The sequence below is a fragment of the Punica granatum genome, chromosome 4 (genome assembly GCF_007655135.1).
Source record: "Punica granatum isolate Tunisia-2019 chromosome 4, ASM765513v2, whole genome shotgun sequence".
Taxonomy (NCBI): domain Eukaryota; kingdom Viridiplantae; phylum Streptophyta; class Magnoliopsida; order Myrtales; family Lythraceae; genus Punica; species Punica granatum.
In genome coordinates this window covers 10,187,513-10,206,250 of record NC_045130.1, presented here as the reverse complement: position 1 = coordinate 10,206,250, position 18,738 = coordinate 10,187,513, and the positions used below count along the sequence as shown (strand labels likewise).

General features: G+C 41.1%; 2 protein-coding genes across 3 annotated transcripts; both read left to right on the top strand.

Moving 5' to 3' along the window:
- The first annotated feature begins 8,020 nt into the window (after positions 1–8,020).
- Positions 8,021–11,304, top strand: LOC116205782 (pentatricopeptide repeat-containing protein At4g33990). Its single transcript, XM_031538443.1, has one exon. The coding sequence runs from the start codon at positions 8,283–8,285 to the stop codon at positions 10,773–10,775; it is 2,493 nt and encodes an 830-aa protein (XP_031394303.1). The 5' UTR covers positions 8,021–8,282; the 3' UTR covers positions 10,776–11,304.
- Positions 11,305–12,932: 1,628 nt separating this feature from the next.
- On the top strand, positions 12,933–15,244 carry LOC116206218 (cyclin-D4-1-like). Of its 2 annotated transcripts, none has more exons than XM_031539030.1 (5): positions 12,933–13,571; positions 13,715–13,813; positions 13,893–14,217; positions 14,382–14,491; positions 14,656–15,244. In XM_031539030.1, exons 1-5 carry the CDS (start codon positions 13,275–13,277, stop codon positions 14,905–14,907), a joined length of 1,083 nt encoding a protein of 360 aa, XP_031394890.1. In that variant the 5' UTR covers positions 12,933–13,274; the 3' UTR covers positions 14,908–15,244. The 2 variants fall into 2 exon arrangements, with proteins under 2 accessions (XP_031394890.1, XP_031394891.1); XM_031539031.1 differs by having other exon boundaries at positions 12,939–13,571; positions 13,727–13,813.
- The last annotated feature ends 3,494 nt before the right edge of the window (positions 15,245–18,738 follow it).

The window sequence follows — 18,738 nt, the reverse complement described above, 5'->3', positions numbered from 1 at the left end:
GAAATTGGGGAAAATAAAAGGGGCAAATTAAAAGAGAGGAGAGCGCGTGCTGTACGCGTAAACAGAAGTCATCTCATCGGAATTTGAGACGGAACCTGGGCAAGGCCGCTGACTCTGACTCATACTCATTTAATTAATTATTATTCCTTCTTATTAATATTTTCTCCGAATAAAAACCAAATCAAGTATAGTATCTACCAAAAAGATAAATAAATAAAATAAACCAAATCAAGTAAATATTTGCCTTCCGCCCTGCCCGGGTACACCTCTTTTTCTTCGTCAATAGGATTTGTCGCGATTAGATTAGGTGCTTCGAGTAATGGCAAAGATTGGTCATAGTCATACTCAACCAACACCCGCTCGTCCATATAATTTGGGGCTTTAAGTAAACTATCGAACTTTAGTATTATGAATGAGAAAAAATTTACGATTATAAGAGTTTTATTTTCTTATAGTGAACCGCTGGGGTTCGAATTTAGATTTATCGATGTTCATTCGAATTTTCGAATATCAAATGATGCGGAGTGGGAAAAAAGAAATTGATCATTATTCTTATAAAGGAAAAATCAGAAAATGTGTTTGTGCAATGACCACCTTTATAATTATAGTACTTATTACTGCAGACAAGAGCATTTTTTTTTTGGGTAAGAAAAGGAAGGCAATCAGCCTTGTAATGTAGGATTTAAGCTAAAAAGAAGAGCATAATCGGGGTATGGAGGCCTCAATAACATCACCAAAAAAAGAATTCCAATTCCGGCCGGCAGAGAGTTGTAGAAGTGGCAGTCGAGCGGAAGGAGGAGAGACCAATTCTCCAGTCAGCACAAACGTTTCCTTTGTGGAAGGTGTGGCATATCTCGACGGTCTATGGCTTATTTGATTTGTAAATGTGATTTTAAAATCATAACTTTAATTTAATTCTACTCACAATAAAACAAAATAACTCATACAAAGTCAAAGAGTGGACCCCATTTATACCACTTTTTTCCACAACAAAACAAAATAACTCATAAAAAGTCAAAGAGTATGCTCCATTTATATCACTCTTTTTAAAAATCAAAATCTGATTTTAAAATCCTATTTTGAAACCAAATGCAGCACTAGTCTCTCCCAAGAAATTCCTTGATGGCTCTAACAAGCGATGCAACGTGAGGAGCTCCCGGAGATGCGCCTTGCAGCAGAATCCAGCTTGCAAATCACCTTACGAAAGCCGAGGGCCCGAACATGCTGCAAGCCCTTACGAACACCCCACAACTCCACCACAGTGCCCATGGACCACCCGATACACTGAGCAAAACCAGAAAGCCAGCGACCATGTTCATCCCTAATGACCCCACCAGCTCCAGCATGCCCAGGATTACCTTTAGAAGCGCCGTCCGTGTTAAGTTTTATCCAGCCTGTGTGTTGGGGGTGGGGAAGGGGAATGATGAGCCGATCAATCTCCAAGTCTTACCCTCGTTAGAGAGAAGCTCCCCACAGGACCAAGCATGAAAGAAAGAGGAAGCAGTTTTGAGGATGACCGAGCCTTCGTTGCTTGGTCTAGAGAAATTCAGATCGAAAACTCCTTTATTCCGCCACGACCAAAGCAACCGACATCCCACCCCTCAGACACCAGCCCAGCAAAAGGGAACATTCTTGGAACCCTCTTTCGAGAGGTTAAAGATAAGAGCATTTTTCTTTTTTATTTTAGTTCCATGGTTAATTTTATCCTGTTCTGATGTAATTTGCGAGCCATCTGAAAATGTACATTGTAATTTCACTATCTAAAAATTCTTGCGAGATTTTCATATATGCGTTAAGTATAAGAATGAATCATAGCATTGAAGATGCCATTTATTAAAGCTACAGTAGCATTTTGAGAGCACCCATTCCAATTCCAAAAAAGAGTTGAAATTAGGCCTCTTGTGATAAAACACGACAGCGATCATAGATAGAGTAATATTTACATCAATTTATGGCAGGTTAGACAAGGGCACCATTAATCACCCATACTAATGTAAAATACGTCGTGTTGCTTTCTTTCGGAAAGTAGAAGATACTATTTTCTTTCGGTTTGCATCATCTGATAGTCCAATGGTTACAAATAATGTAGATTTAAGCTCTATCAATACTCTCAGAGGTTAAAACTCCATTATAGATTTTTTTTTTCATTTACAAATTTCGAATCTAAGACCTTATTTAAGGAGAATAAATATCGAACCACTTTACTTAATTCAAGTTCATTAAAATTATATAGACACCTTTTCTTTTTCTTCTGTCAATGAATGAATTAATGAAAATAATATGAACTCAACAACTAATTTTTTGTTATTGTTGTTAACAATTCCATTAGTTGTTCGTAATAATTCCTCCATGTGCATGCACTTTACAACGGTATTATGTCTAACTTATATATATAAAAAAAAGCATCACATCTACTTTTTTGTCTATATACCAACACTCAGTGTCATAACCTATATACAATTTATAAAAGCTGAAACAATCCTTGAGCAGGTGCCATGTAAGAGAAATGTGAATTTTCATTGCGTGACCTTTTGTGTCACCACTAATAAAGACGAGATAAATTATTCAATAATACGTGGTAGCCTCACTTACGGAAATTAAAAGGATGGAACCATGAATCACATATTTATGCATTATTCCTTCTGTTACAATTTCAATGAAATATCTTCCCGAGCAAAAAAACAAAAAATCGCATCAAGGGGAAAGTAGTGGAGTTTTAGGGAAAGAGAGGTGGAAGTTGGGTCGAGGTGTGAGGAAGCCCAGAATGAGAACTTCCTCCTTCTCGGTTACTCTATGTACTTTTGCTAATAGTGAAATCGAGGAGGAGACTTTCAAGCTTTTATGTGGGCTTCGATGAAGGCAAGACTATCGAGAAAATGGTTCCAATGTCTGTATGCACAACGTAACTGCAACTAGAATTCTAACTAGAGTGGGAGGTGTTCATCGTGATTTCGTACGTTGCGACAGTGTTAGTACTTTCATTATGCAGGTATTAGATATGTTTATTAAATTGTTCATAGGTACTGAAAATATTTGTTCGATCATTGAAATAAAGCTCTGACTGTAGTTCTTTCGAGTCATCGGCAATAAGGATGTGACTAAAGACACAATGTCATGTTGCCTCTTTGCTTAATATGATTTCTAGGTAATGCTGGAGCAATATTTCGTGAGATTAGTGATTTTGTTTCCTTTAGTTATTTTTGTCCCCTATTTTCTTTTTCTTTTTTTCCTTAGAGATCAACAGAAATATATTTTTTTGTTAATTATTATTTTTACAATTTATTGTATATTTAAATTATTTTTATATTGGTCCTTATCATTTCTCATACTGATTAATGATCATTTTCTAACCCAAAAAAGCTATAGCTCGCGCATATCTTTCACCTAGTTAAATTCAAAGGCAATAACAGTTGTTTACTATCATTTGCTAAAAATAAATTAATGAAAACAAAATATGGGCTCTTCTCACGAAAATTATAGTGCAGGCAAACCTTTTTATTTATAAAAATGCTAAATTACCTTTAAAAATGTGCTTCCAAATCCTGATAATAGTCATACCTAAATAATGTATTATTGATAATTTTTCAGTGTGCATCACTTAATGGCGAAAAAATACGCCTGACTAATTCAAGATCGATCTGAATTGACCAATTAAGGAGCAAAGATCTCGCAATATGAATTTTTTCCATTCATAAAACTAATTGGGACATTCTTGAATATTTGATAAACTTATGATTTATATTATTATATGACTAAATAGAAGAATTATTATAAGGACTTCTAGGAAGCCTTAGCAAAACTTTTATGATTCCACATCCTACAAAACTTTATTTTTCTTCAGTGAAAATGACTTCTTTTATATATGAATGAATATGCCCGATATAAAATGGTATAAGTATGACCAAATATTCTCCATTTAAAATATCAATCAATTCTAAAATGGTATAAGTATGACCAAATATTCTTCTCCATTTAAAATATCAATCAATTCTAAAATGGAATGTAATAAAAATAAGAAAAACAAATGGTATAAGGTCACTGTCAATGGTGTGCTATGTGCTTGATTTGACTTCAGCGGCAAACAACCGCGAAAACAGGAACACAACTACCACGGCTCCAATTTGAACAAATTACGTGTATTATTGTCTAGAAAAGACATCCTTAGGTATTATATTATCCGTAGAACTTTCGAGATATAATATGTTTTTACTCCCAGACCTATCACTCATGGTCTATTGATGGCGTCAGTGCGATTATTGTCCCAGCTAAAGAAAGAATCGCAACAAGACAATGCTGCGAAGATCATTTTCGGAATCGATAACCATATCAGCATCAAGAGATAATCTGCTGCCAGAAGATTTAAGTAGTTCGGGCTCGGGGAATGAAAGATTATGAAGACCCCAATGAAATTAATTAGTATAATATATAGAGCATTACGGAAGAAACTAAGGAATACACAGCAGCGTGGATCTTCATTAATTATTCACTTTGTCAAAATCATATTGCCATGGTTCTATGTTCCCCCCCTTTTTTTTTTTGCCAAAATGATATCACGGCGATTTTTAGAATAAAGAACCGTGTCGGTATTAATGTACCGATAAACCGATAGGTAGTTGTGCAAATAAGAATCAGTATGGCTCAACACAAATATGATTTGTCTGCGCTCCATTACGATCCTTGATCAAGCTGCATCTTGGAGCTAATCCATATTCACCTTTCAAAAGCAATTTCCCAAGCTGAAATATTGGAAAAGCAAATCAATTATTTGGTTGAATCTCTAATCTACAAGTGGGGAAATGTCTACTCTGATCTTTTTGTAGGAGAACTCGTCAAACGAACAATATGATTTCTGTATGATTTTGTTTCTTTCTTTATTATTTTTTTTGGAGGTTGATTTTCTTTTCTTTTTTTCTTTTTAATTTCTTATAATGTGATTATGGGGCAAATTGTTGAAGCCCAAAAATATTTTGTGGGTATTTAAGCCCATAAATATTTCAAATCCCAGTCATCTTCTCTTCCAAAAAGTAGCCTCTTTGGACGGTCGATGGATGGGCTCGCTCGAGTGCATTTTCAGCCATGTAAATTTTGAAAATGCACTCAATCAAGCCCACGGTTTCGATAGGTGATGAACTTAAGGGTGCATTATGGAGATGCCAAACCCCACCTTAATGCGATCTTGATCTTCATTCAAATTGAGAATGTGATGTCCATGGATCATAGAGCCCAATATACCGTTATATGTGCGGAAAATCGGAAAAAAACCATAGGGGAAAGGATGGATTTTGGCATACTGTTAGCCTCTTAAACCAAATATAGCTGTATTTTTTCATCGAAATTCTATGCAGGTCATTTTCAATGTAGTATGCGAACAAGACTTGAATTTAATTATTACTGTTGACATCCTAGTTGAGAAAATATTAGGTGAGACTAACACATACACTGTGGTGTGCAACTCTCTACTCAATGTCTGACACATTATCTTGTGGACTTCACAGCACCTATTCCTATTCTATTTCTCTTGACTTTTAATTGGAATTAGTCCTTACTACCTTAATGTGTCTATATCACCTAATATTTTCTCATTCATATAATAATTTCGTTCATAGTGTTGGGTATTCTTCCTCGGTGACTGTTGAGTTATGGGGCGGTCCGTTCAGGGTTGAAGTTGGCGTGGGACAGAGATCATTGCAGGGTTCTTCGAGTTCTTGTGCAAGTGGCTGGACGGAACAATTCTTGGAGATATTCATCAGTTTCTTTTCCGAGACTATATGGTCACGGTCCAACATACATTCTACACGAATGGAACTTATGCATGGATTGGTTGTCGAACTATGCTTGTTCTTTTGTGACTGGAGCTCAAAGGCTACCTGATTGTCCTTTTGACCTCGGCTTCTTCATTTTTACTAATGTTACAGGGAAGCTTTCATGCCTCGTCTTTGTAATCTTTAAGTGGGTTAATTTTATTTGGGGCCTGTGGCCCCTCAGCAACTCAGTTCACAAAAAAAAGAAGGGAAAAAAAAATACATTTCGTACTAAGTGGCTCCGGAAGTCTCGTACCGAGTCTCGGCTGAGCTGGACGACATTCCTGCGCAGGAGGAAGTGTTGTGGTTCCAGAAGTCTTGTACTTAGTGGATTCAAGCAGGTGACAGGAATATGAAATATTTCCATACAAAAACCATTTTTCAACGAAAAAGAATCCAAATATCTATACTCAAGAGGGAGGATGGTGCATGAGTCTCTGATGGCGATCAACTTCATGCCATGGCAATTCAACACTTTCAGTAACTGTATAGGGAAATGGATTTCCTTGTGTGGATACAGTTAAAACTCCGGAAGTTAGATGATCCGGTCTCTAATGAAGAGGTTTGGAAAGCATTATTTGATATGAGAGCTTTTAAAGCGCCTGACCCGGACGGATTCCAAGCTGCCTTTTATCAACACAATTGGGATGTTGTTCGGTTTATTGCTTTGTGCAAGGTATATTTCAGGGGGTCAAATCTATCCGCGTGGTTAATGATACCCTACTCATTTTGATTCCCAAGGTTGAGCACCCGGAGTCCTTGCACCAATTTCGTTCGATTAGTTTATGTAATGTATCTTACAAGCTTGTCATGGAGATGATCGCAAACCGACTTCAGGGGCTTATGTCGGAACTGGTGTCTCCTAACCAGGTTAGCTTTGTCTCGGGAAGACATATCCAGGACAACATCATAATTGCTCAAGAGCTTGTTCATACCACGAGTAGGCTTTATGTCTATTAAGAACGATCTTGAAAAGGCCTACAATTGGTTGCGGTGGTATTTTATTGCAGATATCTTGCGTGCAGCTGGCTTTCCACCCAACATTAGACTAGTTATCATGGAGTGTATCTCAACGGCTTCTATGCAGGTCCTGATGCTTTCTCTATGGGTCAGGGTACTCGTTGGGGGTGTTGAGATTGTTCGTGGTAAAGTGGGTAAGGACTAAGGACCATTTTAAACATGTGTTAGATCGTGTCCAATCTCGTTTATCAGGTTGGGCCGCCTCTACTGTTTCAATGGCGGGGAGAGTTACGTTGGCACAATCAGTCATCCAGGCTATCCCAACATTTACAATCAATGCACATTATGAAGCTTCCAGCTTCAGTCAATCAGGATATTGATAGAATGTGTCGGAACTTCATCTGGGGACATTCCCCAGATACTCGGAAGGTCCATCTCGTTCGATGGGATACTATCACACGACCAAGAGCAGTTGGGGGGCTTGGCCTTAAGCGGATTGAGGATTACGATACAGCATCGCTCGCTAAGCTCGGACGGGGGCTCCTTACACGGGCGGATGATCTGTGGGTTCTGAGGGTTGCGCAGTAAGTATCCTAGGCGTGATAATGGGGGATTTCAACTTCGTATAGCTGATTCTGATTCTTGGCTATATGGAAGGGGCTAAGCCGCGCTTGGAACCAGGTCGCCCACCCAGTTGCTTGGGCGGTTGATCGAGGAGAGATGGTGCAGTTTTGGGAGGACTTAAGGGTTCCTGGTGGAGGCAGTTTACTGTCCCGTGCACTTGTGCCGATCCCTCAGCAACTTTTGGGGCATACTGTCCAATATTTTATATGAGACGATGGTTTTTGGAATTGCCCTACCTTTGCTCATTTTTTGGCATTGCGTCGGCTGTTGTAGCCAAACCGTGGGGAGTCCTTACGAGCCTTGAGCAGGCATGGTCACGTGGGTATCGTCGAGTTCTGCTGGAGGTGGATTCAAAGGTGGTTTGCGCTCTCACTGCGAAGGGGTCTCAGTGCACTCCACATCTTGCTATGTTAGTTGCCCCAATTTGTGATATTTTGAGACGGGAATGGTCGGTTGAAGTTAAGCACGTCTACCGAGTGGAGAATTCTTGTGCGGATTAGTTGGCAAGACAGCTCTCACCCTGTCGATTGGACTTCATGCATTTCATTCTCCTCCGTCTTCTCTTCTCTAGGTTCGTTACTTTTTTTGACGATATGATTGGGGCCTCCATATCCCGTTTTGTTTTTTCTTAATTTTATTTATTTTTGTACCGGGCATTTGTCCCATTAACCCACTGAAAAAAATATAAAAAAAAAAGAAAGTATTGAGGGGAAAAAAATAAAAATGAAGAACCTTGTCCCCGTCTTTTCTTAGAAATCAGACGTACGGTTCCTTACGTTAGTACAAAAGCGGCATTGGAACCGAACCACGGGAGGGTCGATCCATCTGCCGTCTGCCTTCTCCGGCCGCCGGCGGAATCATACAAACAGCATGCACGCATAACGGACCACAGTCTTTATGTATTTCACTCTCCTCCTGCGATCCTCTTCTTCCAGCAAATCTCTTCATGCTTTCAAACCCCTGCGAGCAGTCCCTTTTTCCCGCCATTTTCTTCCCTTGTCTACCGCCGCAGCAGCCGCCGCCTTTACACCATCTCCTCCCGCGGCTCAGAAACGGACCAATGAGATCGACTTCGAGCCCCTGTTCCGCTCCTGCACCAGAGCGTCCCACGTCAAGCGCCTCCACGCGCTCCTCGTCGTCGCGGGGACATTCCCCAGCAACTTCGTCTCCACGAGGCTCCTCAACCTCTATGCCCACCTCGGCGATGTCTGCTCGTCGCTCTCCGTATTCGGCCAAATCAAGGCGAAGGACTCCTACGCCTGGAACTCCATGGTCTCTGCCTACGTCCGGAATGGGTATCTGAACGAAGCTGCTGAGATGTTCCGACAGTTCGTCTTGACCTCGGGGCTCCGACCCGATGTGTACACTTTCCCTCCGGTGATCAAAGCTTGCAGGGATGTGGTAAACGGGAAGAAGCTGCATAGTTGTGTTTTGAAATTGGGGTTTCAGTCTGATGTTTTCGTGGCCGCTTCATTGGTCCACATGTACACTCGGTTCGGTTTCTTGAATATTGCTCGAAACCTGTTCGACGAAATGCCCTGTAAAGACTTGGGTTCATGGAACGCGATGATCTCAGGTTACTGTCAGAATGGGGACGCGGACGGGGCAATGAGCGTGCTTGACTCAATGAGATTGGAGGGAGTGAAGATGGATTCGGTGACTGTGTGCAGTCTACTTCCCATTTGTGCGCAGAGAAACGATCTCACGAGCGGGATGCTGATCCATCTGTATGTTATCAAACATGGGCTGGAGTTCGATATGTTTGTGAACAATGCATTGATTAATATGTATGCTAAATTCGGTCTATTGAGTATTGCTCAGTGGATCTTTGATGGGATGGGGGAAAGAGACCTCGTGTCATGGAACTCCCTGGTTGCAGCATACGAGCAGAATGATGACCCGGCCACTGCATTTGGGTTCTTCAGGAAGATGCAGGAAAATGGTGTTAAGCCTGATATATTGACGCTAGTGAGTTTAGCTCCGGTTGTTGGAGGGATGAGTGATTCTTTGAATGGAAAGTCTGTTCACAGTTTTGTTGTCAGGAGGGGTTGGATGGTACAGAATGTTGCTCTCGGAAATGCTATCATGGACATGTATGCAAAACTGGGTATCATGGATTATGCTCGTAAAGTTTTCGAAGAGCTTCCTGTTAGAGATGTGATATCATGGAACACTCTGATTACTGGGTATGCTCAGAACGGGCTCGCCAGTGAGGCAATTGAAGTGTATGAGACAATGGAGGAGCATCAGGAAGAGGTTGTCCTGAACCAAGGGACATGGGTGGCTGCCATATCAGCCTATTCGAGCATGGGTGCTGTGAAGCAGGGGATGAGAGTCCATGGGGCAGTGATTAAGAACAATATTTCCTCAGATGTCTATGTGGGCACCTGTCTTATTGACATGTACGGAAAGTGTGGGGAAATAGATGATGCAATGAAGATGTTTCTTCAAGTTCCAAGGGACACTTCAGTCCCGTGGAATGCGATAATATCCTGTCACGGAATTCATGGGCATGGAAAGGAGGCTTTAGCTATATTCGAGAAAATGCAGGCCGAGGGAGTTAAACCCGATCACATAACATTTGTAGCTTTATTATCAGCTTGTAGCCATTCTGGGATGGTCGATGAGGGCCAGAGATGGTTTCAAAGCATGCAGGAGGAGTTTGCTATTAAGCCTGGTTTAAAACACTTTGGGTGCATGGTTGATTTGCTCGGGAGAGCTGGTCATTTAGAGAAGGCATATGATCTAATAAAGAGCATGCCTTTCCGTCCTGATTCAACCATTTGGGGTGCCCTTCTTGGTGCTTGTAAGATACATGGGAATGTTGAGATGGGAGCAGTTGCTTCGAAGCAATTGTTTGAGGTTGATTCTGAGAATACGGGATACTATGTTTTACTATCAAATATCTTTGCAAATGTGGGGAAATGGGAGGGTGTGAAGGTAGTAAGATCGTTGGCAAGAGATCGTGGGTTGAAGAAGACTCCTGGTTGGAGCTCGATTGAAGTGAATGGTAGCATCGATGTTTTCTACATGGGCAATCGGTCTCATCCGAGATCTGATGAGATATACCAACAGCTGCGGATTTTGACTGCTAAAATTAAGAGTGTAGGTTATGTTCCCGATTACAGAGACGTGCTGCAAGATGTAGAGGATGATGAGAAAGACGATATTCTTGCAAGTCACAGTGAGAGATTAGCAATTGCATTTGGAATAATCAGCACGCCTCCAAAGACCGCTCTTCGGATTTTCAAGAACCTGCGAGTATGCGGTGATTGCCACACTGCCACAAAGTTGATATCTTCGGTTACACAGAGGGAGATCATTGTGAGGGATTCAAATCGGTTTCATCACTTCAGGGGTGGGGCTTGCTCGTGTGGAGATTACTGGTGAGATAGAGTACGTAGAATAGTTTTTCCAACTTGTGGGACAAAGTCCTTGATCTTTGCTATTTATTTTTCTTGTACATTTGGCCCGGAAATAAGGAGAGCCGGGTGAGACAACGCAGGTCTTGGTCTTTCTGACAGGTTAGTGTGGAAACATTAATAGAGATGATTGTGCTGGCATCCAATTTACGAAGCAGATCAAAAGTAGCAGCAGCAACACGAATGAGCAAAACGCAGACGGAGCAAGTATCCCAATAAGAAGCCTTTCGGGTCTCCTTTGCGCTACTTCTTGGTTGCGGGATAAGTGGATCAATGGACAGGAGAAGAAAATCAGGTGCATTTCAAATTTCGGCGAATCCGAATAATGAGACCAATACGTGTGGGGATACTTGGTTGTGTGGTTGATTATTGAATTGCTTTCGGAAGCGCGACTTTGTAATGGAATACCCGATTTGACAAAAATCGACCAAGAATCGGACAGTGGAGAATTAGTTGGGTCGTGCAGGGTGTATACATAGATGGATTAGACAATTTCAGGATTGGTGTCCTTACAGAACAGTGTCTCCTATTTGCTCGTTAGGGAATTTTGGTCAATTTCCATTTCAACAGCAAAGTCAGCACAATCAGCTGTAAAGGATTCTTGCTCTTATTAAAACGCACAGCTGCAGCCCAGAAATGGCCGAAGTCTTCAGCTGACTAATTATACCAACCAAACTTTGCAAGGAAAAGGAAAGCAGTATCAAAAATCCAAATCTCTGCTTTAGATATGGAAGGCAATGAAATGATCCACCCACCCTTAATTGTGGAGGTAAACATTACATTAACCCAAAATGGAGAGCTTCCATTCCCGGCTTTCGGATCGTTCTCTCGGCATGTGGTCGTAGCGCGATCAAATGATCCGCAGCTGCCAATATATTTTGAGTTATATCAAGATTCTGTCTCCGATTCATATTTCGTCGACCAATCCTTTCTAATTCACGTGTCTTTTGAAAGAACTTCTTTTGTAATTCCTTACACGATGATTCAGAAAATACCGGATCGCCGCCTTCGCAAGAAAATTGTTGATAGAACTCCAAAATGGCATTTTCTTTAACTATTTTTCTTTTTTCTCTTTATCATTCAGAAAAGACAAGATAATCTCATAATAGTAAATATTCTCTAAAATTTCTATTAGATTCGAACTCATAGCTGGTAATAGAACTAGAATAGATATTTTATGTTTCCTATTCACACGAGCCCAGTGATTCAGGAAAAAACGTGAAACGTCCCTTGGTCAATAATCAATTTAAACAAGTCATTTTCCTCTTCCGCACCTTTAGTTTGGAAGCGCGGGATGATACGATGTACGATCGGAGCTGTAGCGCGAGATTTTTGAATTAAGCGAAAACGGTTGGTTGATGTTATTAAAGTTCGGGTCACCGAGAAATACTAGGAAGGGGACCAAAATACTCCAAAAGCAAAAGGTCTTTTTAATCGCAATTGAATCCAAAAATGGAGAGGATTTTTTTTTGGGGGGGGGGGGGGGGGGGCCTTGAGATTTTTGATGGGCAACTCCACCACGTAAAACGTGTGGAGTAAATTATCAATTTATCAGATTTACAGAATCCAAATAAAGGGTTCATTTTGGAAAGCAGCACGAGGGTCACCATCGACGTTCCTTTTCTCTGAGACGCTGTGTCGGCGACCTCAGTTCTTCTTTCTTTCAATCGATATATCATCGGTCGCGTCTACCAGAACTCGTATGGTGTCTAGCGTGAACTATACCGGATTCCTTAATCGTTCGTTCTATCAATTGCACAAGAGAATTTACAGAGCATTTGGAAATATAAACCAGAAACTACGTCCTCCTGAGTATAGAATTGATATTAATGCGATTATCACGAACAGTTTTTAATTTTCAAGTGTCCCACACAATGGTGATACTAAGGCATGCCCCGTAGCTTTCCCGGTCCACTACTCTTCTTCTCGTATTCATATTTATCTCTATGGTACGATAAAAGGGTGCCGTGCAATCATATTTATTTTCGAGTCGTAATCAAAGTGGTTCCAAATTTAATTCTTATCAGTATATTTTGATGCCTTTTTATATATCTCTTCTTGTAATTGAGAAATGGGGAAAAAAAATAAAAATAAAAAATCACTCCACTCTATCGTCTAGTCAGACATTTGACATCGTCCTCCTCTCAGTCTAGGCGTCCTCTCTCTCTCTCTCTCTCTCTCTATCTTTCTCGACGGACAGAGAGAGAACAGACAAAAAGAGAGAAGCTCGATAGCTGCCTGCGACAGTGGGAGGAGAAAATAGACCCAGAGAGATAGAGAGAGAGAGAGAGAAGGCAGAAGAAGCACAGCCATGTCTCAGCAGCGGACCAATACCCAAAAGCCATGACCCCACCCACCCTACTCTCCATTCCCCTCTCCTCCCGATCCCCTCCTCCCCTGAATCCCATCATCCCCAATGCCGCCGTCCCCTCCGCTGGCTCGCTACTGAGCTCCGGCCTCCTCCGTCATGCCCCCGCCGCCTGAAGAACACTACTCTTCTAGCCTCTTCTGCGGAGAGGACCCCTGCCAGGCCGTCTCTCCCCACGACCCCTACATCCCGATCTCCGACCACCAGCCGCCGCTGCCGCCGCCACTCCCCGTGCACTCCCACATTCTCCTTCTGCCGCCTCCCGACGAGGCTGTGGTCGGGGAACTCATCGACCGCGAGTCTCGGACCTTGCCCCAGGGAGACTACCTCCACCGCTGCCGGGCCCGCTCCATCAACCTTACCGCCAGGCAGGACTCCATCAGCTGGATTCTCAAGGTTCCATCTCACGCGCTCCACTGCACTTCCCACAATTTTTGCTTTCCGAAAGAGAAAATCGAGCGCCCAAAAAAAAGATTTTTATAAGAGCAATGCTGTTGAAATTTTTGCCCGTATTTGATTTTATTGAATATTGATACTAGGCGTTAACGCAGGTGCATGCTCACTATCACTTCCGGCCAGTCACGGCCCTGCTCGCCGTCAATTACCTCGATCGGTTCCTCTCGGTCCACTCACTCCCGGTAAGAACCGATCCCGGGAAGTACGAGTAATCGTTCTGATCGGACTAAGGCTAATACGTCCGGCGGTGTTTGTGGACAGGAACATGAGAACGGCTGGCCGTTTCAGCTCCTGTCGGTGGCGTGCCTGTCTCTGGCAGCCAAGATAGAGGAACTATACGTGCCGCTGCTGCTGGACCTCCAGATATGCGACCCGAAGTTCGTGTTCGAGCCGAAGACGGTCCAGAGAATGGAGCTGTGGGTCATGGCCAATCTCGACTGGCGGCTCCACTCTGTCACTCCCTTCGATTTCCTCAACTTCTTCGTGTCGAATATGCAGACGCCTTCCACCTCGTCTCAACCTGACCCGTGGTCGCCCTCCCAGATCTTGGCGTCGGCCTCCGATCTCATTCTGCGCACCCCGCGCGGTAATTGACCCGAACTCGAGCTAATCGGGCCATCATCAAGCAAGAGAATGTTTTTACGTAGCATGTTAATGCAATGAAAATTAATTGCCTGTGAACGAAATGTGCGAGTAACGTAATTAGCTGGTTGCCTTTGAAAACTGAACGGACATTCCATAAATCTGCAGCGATCGATTTCTTGGGCTTTACGCCATCGGAGATAGCGGCCGCGGCGGTTCTCTCCGCCGCCGGCGTGGGCGCGGGATCACCGATAACCTTTCACGAGAGGGTGAACAAAGTATGGTAACTCTCCGGGCGTCAAACTACACTTGTGTAATGTTTTGGGGTGGATTCGTAAATATTGATTTTTGCGGGGGCGTTTGGGGATTGTCAAAAGACCTAGAAAGACGTGTAATTTTCTTTTTTTTTTTAATAATTAATTTCTTTTTTTCCTGGGGATAGGAAATGGTGAGGAGCTGTCATCAACTAATGGAGGAGTACCTGGTGGACACGTGTCCGACAGCGTGGTTCAAGCACGTGGAAGCCGAGCCAGCTGCGGGACCGCCGCCGAGCCCCGTGGGCGTGCTGGACGCAGCCGCCTGCGGGAGCTGCGACACGAGGCCTGACAACCCAAGCGCCAGTGGCGGAGCCGAGCCGCCGCCGCCTCCCAATAAGCGGCTTCGATTATCTGCCCCGGATGTACAGGAACCGTAGATAAGACCTCCAATCATATCCCTTCTCTTTTCTCTCTATTAGTATCTTTTTTTGTTTTTCGTCAGGGGAGAGAAGAAAAGAAAAGGTTAATAATTTTTGTCCCTAAAAAAAAAAAAAAGAACAGTTCCAATATTTTTCTTCATTTCTGGTATTATTAATTATGGAAGCATTAGATGGACGGCCACGATCAGAGTTGGGATGCTGAGGTTCTGGAGAGTAAGAGAGAATTTTGACATTTATTGATTATTATAATATTTTTGTGGAAAAATGATATTCATAATTTTATAATATTTTTTAATGGGTATATATATGCTGAGTCATAAAATTACTTTTCTCCTAATGCGCTCATGATGTTACAATTATTGCAAAAGCAAATCAACAATTCAATCATGCTGTGCATGAAGACATGAGTTGTGCTGTGAACCAGCTAAATATTACCTTTCTTAAAAATTATTTTAGCTGAAATTAGATTATTATGGTAATTAGGCGCAATGAATTTATGTGTTTTCTTTGTAAAATGGTATTTACTTAAACTAGACGATTGTCACGTTCAGCTTGATAGCCGAATAAATGCGCTAATAATAGTTAATGAATTTATCTATGGATGTTTTTACTTGGCACATATATTAAAAGGAGAAATAGTGAAATTTTTCAATATTTTATTTTTGTTTTAATTGACCTTTGATGAATTTTGAGGATTTTTTTTTATTTTCCTTGCGTAATTTTAATATTAAAACATTAAAGATTCTTTTTAAAACTATTATTATGCCTCATTAATGACATTAATTTCTATGTTCTTGTGCATTTGACTTTTCATACTCTTATTTATAAATTACATGATCTTGCGTACTTTCCTATCTACATGTTGTGGATATTATCTTATGATAATTAGAAAATATCTAAATTAGATTTGAAATATTTTAATTTTCTTTTTATTTGATTTATATCGATCAGGTTTATCTTTTGGATCTTGTATTCTAAATTTATCTCACTACTTAGTTTATGAATAATTACGCCGGCCATTTGTAATTTCTTGATTCGTTCAATATATCAATATTTCAATAATTGTGAGTTCGGCTTATCACTTGGAGTCTTTCTCCCCCCCTCTTCATTTTATGAAAGTTAATACTACAAATGGTTTTTCTTTTCTTTTTCTTTTCTTTTTTCCTTCTGTTTTAAATTTTATATACATTCTACACATTTTAGATAAAAAAAAGTTGTGTGAAAGTTGCATCCAAAATATGATACAAAACTTGAAAGCCGTCCATCTTGCCTAAAAAAAAAGAGAAAAAATCGAAAGCCTAGAAATACATTTACCGTTGAGTTGAGTGATAAGTTTTTCAAATATAGATGAGTATTAACTTTTTAAAACTATGAAGTGAAGAAACTAAAAGTGAAATATACATACATATATATATATATATATATATATCTGTGTTTGCGTGTGTGATGTGTTTATTAACTTGTGGAGACAACAAATGAACAATTCAATGTAAATAGGAATCTTTTGAAGTGAAATGCCCCGAGATTTGAGAAAAGAAAATAACCTTTTGGAAGGAGCCACAAAAATTTGTCAATATAATTTAAAATATGGATTTATTCTCAAATAATTGAATTAATTAAATATACTTTGTTTTTGTTACTATAACATTCGAACACCGTCCGTATGTGAAATGGCTGATTGCATCTAAAATAAGAAGAAACTGACAATATCTCTACTGAAGCGAGCGGCAGATTTCAATTGATCTTGCTGTGTATGTATCATTTAACGTGGTCGTAACTTGATCCACAATATTTGGATCAATTAAGTTACTTCAACCGTAGGACGATCCAACTCGTGACATCAGTCAAATAATCGATTTAAAAGAACGTCTAATTTCCTGTTAGGTGAATGTTGGCACTCGGCCGCCACAGTTCGGGATGGATACATTAATAATGCGGCCGTGCCACTCTATCGAAAATACCTCACCTGTTTATGAGGTGAACTTCGGTTCACATTATGATTGTTCGCGAGACACCTGGTTCTGGACTTGCTTCATCTCCCGTCATAAGTCAAGAATTCCAAATTGTGAAGCAAATTTATATGAAGCATGATCGCGATTTGATTAAAGGAGGGAATAAGGCCGACCTTTTTGGACAATTCGGTTGCCCGTTGGGATAACGGAACGGAAGTTCGTACATGCGGGAGTACGTCAGGAGTCAGGCACCCAAGGGGTACTGATGACGTGTGCATGACGTTGCTCTAGACGATGCATCCCACTGGTGATTGGGGGAGAGAAATTATTTGGAGGGAAGGAAAGGAGGGATCTGCGCCGTCGAGAGTGGTCTTTTGGGGAGACAAAGGGGCATCCAAGAATCATGGCCGTCCATCTGTTAAAGTACATGTCAATGTTCTGCTTTTTGTCTTTTCCTCGAGATCGAGCCCCGCAATGGAGGTCATGGTGCCGAGTCGTATTCGTATCTCAGCTCCCGATCCCCATGCCATTCACCTTGACATGTACCAAGAGATTGGAACTACCCGACGTATCGGGAAAACTACGGCCGCATGTTCGGGCTGGAAACGCGTAAGAATGCGCTCTACCGATATCAGAGATTACACCGATAAAATGTAATTGGAGGGAGCAAAGATTTGATATTGATGTGGAGCGAGCGAATGGGGAGTTTTTAGTGTAGCCCACTTCCATGTCAAATCAGTCAGGGCTTTGCTTTGTACGGATAAAACAAAACCTATATCGACCTTTCTTCATGAGGCTATAATTTCATGACTACCCCTCTATTTATGGATTTCTCATACTTTGCACCCTCAATCTGTTCTCCTTGTAAATTAACCCCCTGAATTGTTTACCTTTTCACTATTAGCCCCTAAAGAAAAGGCGTGGCTCTTCTGCACTAGGAGTAATAAGCAACAAAAAGGCAACCTCATGCGATTGGAATGTTGAATAGAGAAAAGTAAGTAATGATACATATGATATAAGAGCAAAATCATAGTTTAATTAATTAAGCAGGTTATGATTGATTTATTCAACAGTGCGGGCTAATTAGATTGTTGGTCAATACGGTCTCATGCCGTCTTTTCTCCCTTCTTCATCCCACAATCTCGTGGTTAACCGAGTATTACTCAATCCTCAGATATTTTGTTCATTTGACTATTATCAAATAGACCCTAGATTTTTGGCCAATTACTTGTGTGGCCAAGGGATCGTAATATTTATTTATCGCAATTGGAATTTGGGGGCACGTCTACAAATTTCATGTCATGGAATGCATGCATATTTATAGGCGGGTGCCCCACGTTTCAGCTAGTTAGGTGACCTCAAATGCAGGCCTTCCACTTCCAACTAAGGTGCTCTCCCCCATGCACCCCTTTCTCCTTTTCATGTATTGTTACATCCAACATTTCTCCCTTTTTCCTTTATTCAACTTTCTTACCCATGTAAAAAAGGCGGGAAGTGCTCTCTAAGCAGGGATGGATAGAGGAAAACTGAGAGGGACAGTCGCCCTCCCTAAAATTTTCTTATCTTAAGGAAATATAATTATTCAAATTCTAATTAAATTCATTAATACTCGCCTCCCCTAACTCGGATAAATTATCTCACCATCAGCTGCTTTAAGGATTTCGTCCCCCTTAAGTAAAATCCTGGGTCCATCACTGTCTCTAGGGATAGAGACCATGAATCGCATTAACTCGAAGAGTAGACATTTGCATGCAAATCATAATATTGGTATCTTCTAAAGTTTTTACCAGTAATTTCTAAAAAAAACAATTATATAGCGTCTGCCTCTTACAAGATTTTGAAACTAGTGATTAAATTTCATTACTAAACATATGAT